General features: G+C 43.2%; 1 protein-coding gene across 1 annotated transcript in view; it reads right to left on the bottom strand.

Moving 5' to 3' along the window:
• Positions 1-814: 814 nt before the first annotated feature.
• Positions 815-7,671, bottom strand: part of fgfr2 (fibroblast growth factor receptor 2) — a 30,099-nt gene continuing 23,242 nt past the window's right edge. Inside the window, exons 14-16 of the mRNA XM_055018410.1 lie at positions 4,649-4,786; positions 3,981-4,086; positions 815-2,527 (exon numbers count right to left, since the gene is read on the bottom strand). Of these exons, the coding sequence (XP_054874385.1) occupies positions 2,363-2,527; positions 3,981-4,086; positions 4,649-4,786 (409 nt within the window). The 3' untranslated portion in view covers positions 815-2,362. The remainder of the gene's footprint in view (positions 2,528-3,980; positions 4,087-4,648; positions 4,787-7,671) is intronic.

The raw sequence follows: 7,671 nt of genomic DNA, 5'->3' as shown, positions 1-7,671 counted from the left end.
CGTACCACAGTGATGTTAATAGGAAATGTTTATGTGACTTATGTCAGTCGGGCTCCTCTTTCTAATGTCCTGATCTGCTGGGTGGGTTTATGCTGCGTGACGCTGATAAGCAACCACCCTTATTAAATGCAAGCACATACACAGCTGCCACTATCAATCACACTCGCTAATAGATCCGCTTTGACGTACTTGCATCAAATCAGCTAAATCAACTATTCACTCAGTTGGATTAAATCTGTTCTGATAAGAGAAAAAGGCAAATCAATCAGCTCATCAGAGCATCTATTAGTAGGCCAACAGACTCTTTGGCTTATCAAAGTCAGACAGATGGAGACACGGAGCCACGCTATCACGACAATGACGAGTTCTCTATTCATTAACAAAATTGCTTTGACCACTGGTATAAATTCAGTGTCTAATTTGATCTGCTGTGTTTGTGCTGAGCATGGCAGTTTTGCATCTGTACAGCTGAAGGTGAGCTGTTATATAAAACACTACAAACTTATTTGAAATACAGAAAAGCAACGTCTGCCTGCTAACAGAGCCTGTGCAGATTTGCTCGGTTATTTTTCTGGATTAATTGCAGATAAGGTGGAAAACCCCTCTCCTTTCAGAGTAAGCAAAGAATCAAAGCACACTAGTAATGACAGCCAAGACATCTCCACCCATATCATACAAAGGACAAGAGAAGAATGTGCAGATTAATGAGAACGCATTCTTCTTAGAAAACTAAAACAAAATCAGTAACAAAAAGCACAACTTCTCATTCAGTGCAGCTTCAAAGATTGAATAAAGTCAGAGATTAGGACAAGAATTAATTTTTTCATTATTTATTTCGCAAATGTGGCATGAACACTTGCAAAACAACATCTTACAGTTGGTCCAGTAGAAAAAAAACAAAAAAACACTTGAATGATTTAATACTTTGTTTTTCAGCTTTCAATTCTGTCAAGAAAATTTGGAGTCTATGTTTAGTCTAAATGAGGGAGCAGATTGCTAGTAGGTATTTCCAAATTCTTATTTCTCTCATATATATATATATATATATATAAATATCCAGAAATCAGATCTCATTTCCTAAAGCAAAGCTAAGAAAGAGTAAAATGACTGGATAGAAATGGCATCAACAGCTACATAAGAAAGGGATTAGCTGACTATAAAATGTACAGTTTTTTAAAAATTTAACTTAATATTCACATTCATATATAAAACTTACAAAACCTGGATCTTTCAAACCCACTAAAAATATTTTTTTTCTGTTACTGCTGAAAGATCATTTTAAATTACCATACATTTAATGGATTATTTATGTATTATCAGCATCATTAATGTCATCATTTCTGCCATATTGTTTTTATTCTTTTTGATTCATTTCAAAAAACGTAAGTCAATAAATTAACACGCTACCTCAGTCCCTGAAAGCCAATACTCAACTGTGTTACTGAGTGAGAGTAAGACAGGTTTTTTGTGTGTGTTAGTGTGTATCCATGTCTGCATGTGTGAGTGTGTGTGAAGAGAAATATAGGACACATAACCTGTTAGCGTACCTGCCTCAAACTCAAAGTAGGGTGGGGGGATTGGGGTTATTTCCGAGTCCATACAAAAAATAATTCATTGTAAATATATAATATATTTTTATACATATTTGAATATATTTACAAATATACCCAGCACTATACATTATACTGTGTATTTTTTCTCCAGAATAATTGGGGAGTTTTATCAAGAGAACTGAAAAAGAAATGCATCAATATTACAAAATAAACCGGAGAGAAGTTTTTGTATTTGCTCTCCTCCTATTCCTCTGTTTTGTTAGTCGAAGCTCTGTCTTTCAGTCCATTTCCTATATTTGTCATCCTCTACTAGTCCTTTTGCTTTTTTTTTCAGTTCGCATTGGTCCATACATTCCTCCAGGAGCAAATAACAGTCTTGGAATGCCAGCCACTGGAATTGGATCGCCACACAAGTAACGTTGTTGATTGCAAAAAAACTCTGGGTACAAACATGAGAACCAAAATGAAAAATCTGTGTTTATATGAGATAGGAAGAGGAGGAGGAGGATCCCCAGGGAGCGGCAGTTCATTCAGTCAGTACAAAATAGCGTCTGCAGAGTCCATGTCTTCTCCATTAAGACCTCATGTGAACGTGTTGTGTGTGAAGTGTGAGTGCATGGCAGTATCAGAGTATGACAGCAGCGCTGCCACCAGCCCAGAACCATCTGGGTCCATTAGTCCACCAGGAGCCAGAGAGGGTGATGGGGGGGGGCAGGAGGTTGAGGGGATTCTGGAGAGGGAGTCTGTGCTGTGTGTTGAGGGGTAAGACTGGGGTGGGTCAAACTGGGGCAGAGAGTTTGGGTGAGGGCTCATGTTTTGACATTTCCGTTGATGTGCTGGTACTTGGGGAGGCAGGGCTCGTCCGGCAGAGGATCGTGGGAAAACACGGAGTCGTCACCAGAGGAGCAGGAGCTCCGAGTGTCAGGGAAGCTGGGGGAATACTGCTCTGTTGGGGCACACAGGTCCAGATACTCCTGTAGACACAGAAGAAAGACAGGACTGGGTGAGATATTTTACACTCAGACAAAAGAGAGGGATGCTTCAAAGGAGTGAGAGGCGAAAGACCTCGAACAAACAGAGGAACAAAAATTTAGTGCTAAAACCTACTCAACATGAACAGGGACTTTCCAGAGGAGGGTGAGAGAGGTGGAGGAGAAGAGTATCACCTTTATTATGATATTTATCTAAACCATACCAAATCATCCTGGGAGGATTTATGAAATGGAACTGAAAAAATAATCCCAAACTGGATACTGTGTGAAAATATTTGTAGGAATAATAGGTAATAAAATGAATGTTGGACTGCTGGCTGATCCTGCAGAGCATGAAGATATCAGGGTGGGACTGGCTGCAGTCTGAGTTCACTGTAGAGTGGTTTGAGTTGGATTTGGGGGAAAAGAGGATACATTTAGATGAGAGAACTGGGACAGAGATGTGTCACCCTGGCCTTTACAGCACCCTCTCACATCAGACTCTCTTCAGTTCAAAAAGATCTGGTGTCTCACACAGACATAAACACTATGCTGGAAAAAAATTAAGAAGCTGGAAGAAAACAGCCAACTTCCCCCCGAAAAAAATGAAGATGAAGGAAAATGAAAACCTCAAGAAATTCTGTTATTAATTTCCAACTGAGTCCAGTGTGTGAAGCTGTTTTCATGTCGACTGAGGCACCCTTTTTTCCTCCTCCTTGTCTTTCATGGCTGTTATTGGGACTAGTTGTGAGGAGGAAGAGTTCTTGGGGTTTTGCAGAAAATGAGCACTGGCTTCCATTTTCCCAGCTCAACACGAAAAGGCTCATATTACTAAAGATCTCCACATCTGCCAGCGGTTTGGGGTAGAAGGAAAGGAGGGGGGAGGAAAAAAAAAGGCAAGAAAAAGGCGCTTTATTACATTTCAAAAGTTCAGACTCAAAGTTGTGCTTTTTTGGCATAAATTCATGAAGTTTCGGCTCCAGAGCAGACGAGTCTTGACAGCTTTCCATCGACGGCCTCTTTTCAGGTCGACTCACGGATATCGCACAAGACAGGAGGGGGAATGGAAAAAAACGCAGACCATTATAGGGACTGAGGCATGGATGTGATGATTGGGCAACTTCACTAGGCCGTAGCGGCTAAATTGGGCCTGGATCAAATCATTCGGCCATTTATTCGGTCACCATTTAGGCCTAGTGTCAGCGGCATGTCTGCTAATGCTCCACAAGCTCTTACTCTGCCGAACCCCGAATGCACTGGCAGGAGCGTCATTTAGTTTGGATTGGGAAACATGTATATATATCATGTTATTCGGTTTTATTGTTAAGAAATGCTGGACTCTCGTTTGCCAGGAAAGTTTGCACAGCATGAATTCTGACCACCCTGAATGCAAGAACTCTAATGAGTAAGAATGCGTGTGAAGAAACGTGGAGAAGAGCGACAGAGCTGCACTCACCTCATTGGTGCTCAGGGTGAGGATGCGATCCAGATCCTCTACTAGCTGCTTGAAGGTAGGTCTCTGGGATGAGATGGCATGCCAGCAGTCTTTCATCATCATGTACCTGAGGAAAAGAAAATTACAACCAGTTTACTCAAGAGAAAAGCGGATGAAGGGTGTCCGAATTCATCAACCTCATCTTCAAGTTTCAAACTTTACCAGCTGAAATGCTTTATGCCTCTGGACTCAGGTGTTTCCATATCAAAGAATAACTCAAACCAGCAGGCGTTCTCTGACACCAGCTCATTTTCTTACGTTCTGATGGCCTGCTGCTGATCACAAACATGCCTCTCAGCGCTTTGGATTTTTTGAACACTATAATGGATGCGTGGCATGCACTGCCTTTGTATCTGGCTCTATTTTTTTTTTTTTTTACTCCATCGGCCCTCTCAGTGTGGCACCGTAGCAGAGCTGTGCCATTGTCCTGCTGACTGCAGAGGTCTTATTGTGAATGAAGACACTGATAGCAGACAGTCACAGCTGTGCAGAGGCCCAACAGAGTGGACACAGAGGCTCAGAGTCATGGATCTGATGAAGACTGGGCTGGCGTGTGAGATCTAATGTGTGTTCGGGCAGCAGCTTGGGTGGAGAAGATGCCAGTTTTGCATATAAAAAGCCAAACTTACAGCTCGTTGGTGCAGTTGCCGGGCTTGTCCATGCGATGGCCCTCTTTGAGCAACTTGAAGAGCTCTTCAACAGGAATGCCGGGGTAGGGTGAGCCCCCTAGGGTGAAGATCTCCCACATCAGCACCCCAAATGACCAGCTAGTAAGACAGAAAAAGACACTAATGTTACAATCATGAAGATCAAGACTTAAGCAGCAGGATTAAACTGTAAGTAGTGCCCAGGAGCTCAAAGTCTAATACAACGAACATCAGGCCTCTTGAGTGTGATTTATTTTACACATTCTTTACATTGAGTCACTTGGCGAAGGGTAGAGAAAATTACAACAGTGTGACAGCAGTGGTGTCAATGCCCTCTTTCTGTAGTCCAGTGACTTGTGGTGCGAACCCGCTGCCAGTGCAACTCTGGCCCTGATCTCAATGATGGCTTTTGTGCCCGGGCTGGCTGGTCACACAGGCTGGCACTGTCTGCTCACACCACACCAAAACAAACACCGGACCACCCACAGCAGACAAAAGAGAAGGAAAAGACAAAAGACGTCCAGAGATGGCTGGTGACTATTAATCATTAACTACTTCCTCCTCGCAGCATCCGGTTTTTAAATATCAGCGATTCCACAGTGCTGATTTTAACACTGTTTTGTTTATATTGGCAAACACCCTTGCGGTGACAGGGTGCTTGATTCACATCCACACAAAGACTGCATTATATTAAACACGCATTTATAAACACAACATGCGCGTACGCAATCAGTGCGCCACAGGCCATGTTAGTGGTCTAACTAAGCAAGAATGCATTGAGAGGCAGGTTAGGCATTTATCAGTTCTTCCATCTGTTTACACAACCAGCCAGCCAGGTTTGGTCTGTCCTCTATCACTGCGTTGTATCTCGGCTCTTGTTGACACACTCATCTCTCCTTTCTGTGTCACTTTGTAACCATCGCTCAGCGCCTGTCAACCTGTTGGGCTGCAAAGATTCGTGTCCACCTGCAACCAGCCATGACTTACCAAATAAACACACACACATCAACATGCTCAGGGTCACTTTGACTGACCTGGTAGTCCGTCTTACTAGGGTCCTTATGTGCTGCAGCCAACTACATACAGGAAGTATGTTTCAAATAAATCAACCAATCTGTAAATGACTATACTAAAGTCCTGCTCTGGTCATTAATTTAACCCAAAAAACTCATCTCTGCATCAAAACCAATTTTTTTGAAATTTTTACATGCAAATAATCCCTTCCTGCCTTAAAAATGGCTTAGATGTAATTCTACACCATTACTCCTCTAGAATGTGTGGCTCTATGAAGTCCCTGCCTCTATCGCAACTCACATTCGCTGCAGTTGGAGTACACCATCTCACCTAGAACTTTGCTCAAACACTGTAAAACTCCTCTTCGCCACACAATGAGTAGTTGTGTGCGTGTTCAAACTGGAAACCAATTCTAAAGAATAACTAGAATCTTAATAATGATACAGAAAACCCCACCCTGCAGGTCAACTAGACTGTTTTCTAGCATATATAAACAACTTATATAGATGCTAACCAGGTACAAACTTTAAATTTCACAGAAGGAGATCTTTAACAAGGTTCATATTCTGAAGTCATTCATATCTTGTCACATCCATATCTCATGCAGTTGAGGTTTATGTTCTTTGTTGAAGTTTATGATGATCGACTGAAAGCAACATGAATATAAATGTCAGAAAACCAGTCAATACATGTACATAAATAAGCATCTGAAAAAAATATGATGCTTGGCTCCGGTTTAAGAGCTAGAGCCCAAGCCTTGCCATAAGACCATCTCTGTGCTTAAGCTACACCTCTCTCCTCCTGCCTACACCACCCTTAGCTGAGTCCCCTGGGCCCATTTATCAAAAACAGCAATGGGCCAGTTTCATTGGAATTCATGTATTCATTTAATCTGATGTCATGTATAGATCGCCTCTGCCTCTGATGATGTTTGAGCACAAGCCCCGCTCCACCTCCTCCTCTCTTCCTTTTCCCCTCTACGCGAAAAAGCCAATTACTAAAAGTGAGTGATGAATCGTAATTAGCAGTGAGCTGATAGAGAGGACTACAGTGGTGCCGGCACACCCCCCAGTTCACCCCCCTGTACTCCCCCCAGGTTATTGATTAGTGCTGCGCTATGGAACATGAAGGGCATCGTGTGTGTGTGTGTACACATATTATTTATGCGCACAAACAAGTACACAAAGGCATGGACAGAAAAGTGAACCTCTATCCAGGCGCTTATCTGGATGAGCACTATGTTTAGTGTGCTACTGGTGTATGACTCAAACACACACACTTACAAAACCTCCTTTCCCAGGGGTCAGCATGCAACGCATTTATCTAATTGCCACATACACATTCTGCCGCCAATGTCTGGAGCAGAAACTTCAAACAACACTGTCAGAACGCATGAGACTCAAACACCAAAAAGACCGGGACGCTCTCCCTTTGTTCTGTTTTTAGAATGAGTACTCTTGATCTTAAAAAGAGAGAGAGACAGAGACGGATCAGCAATTCACATACCAGATGAATGAAAATAAGAATGCCGGGGTGAAGGGGTGGAGGGGTGGGTTTATTTTGATCATGGAAGTGCTCCAAAAAACGATGAGCCACATGTTCTGAGTGCCTCTGTATGGGGAGAGTGAAGGAGGTGGTGGATAGCAGGGGGTTAAAGGAGGGTGGCTGCAGGGAGGATGATGCCTGCGCTAGAGGGCTGCAGCAATTGTTGCCTTCAGACATGTATGCAGGCCTGAAAAAGGAGGAGGGGGAAGACTTCCGAGCCGAGCCGGACGGGGTGAATCGGAGGGAGGAGGAGGTGCTGGTGGGCTCCGGGCTCCTTCCAGGCCCTTTGAAGCCGGTCAGATTAGTAACACAGCATTGGCTCCAAGTCTAGCGTGAAATCCTCACTTTTGCCACAGACCGGCCAGCACTGGCCCCCTATAGCCAGTCACCCCCCGACCTAACACGGCACCAAAATACCCACCCCCTGTTTCTACACTCCTGAAAAA

This window comes from Amphiprion ocellaris, chromosome 16 (assembly GCF_022539595.1).
Source record: "Amphiprion ocellaris isolate individual 3 ecotype Okinawa chromosome 16, ASM2253959v1, whole genome shotgun sequence".
In the NCBI taxonomy this organism is placed as follows: domain Eukaryota; kingdom Metazoa; phylum Chordata; class Actinopteri; family Pomacentridae; genus Amphiprion; species Amphiprion ocellaris.
This window is presented reverse-complemented; position numbering and strand designations above follow the sequence as displayed.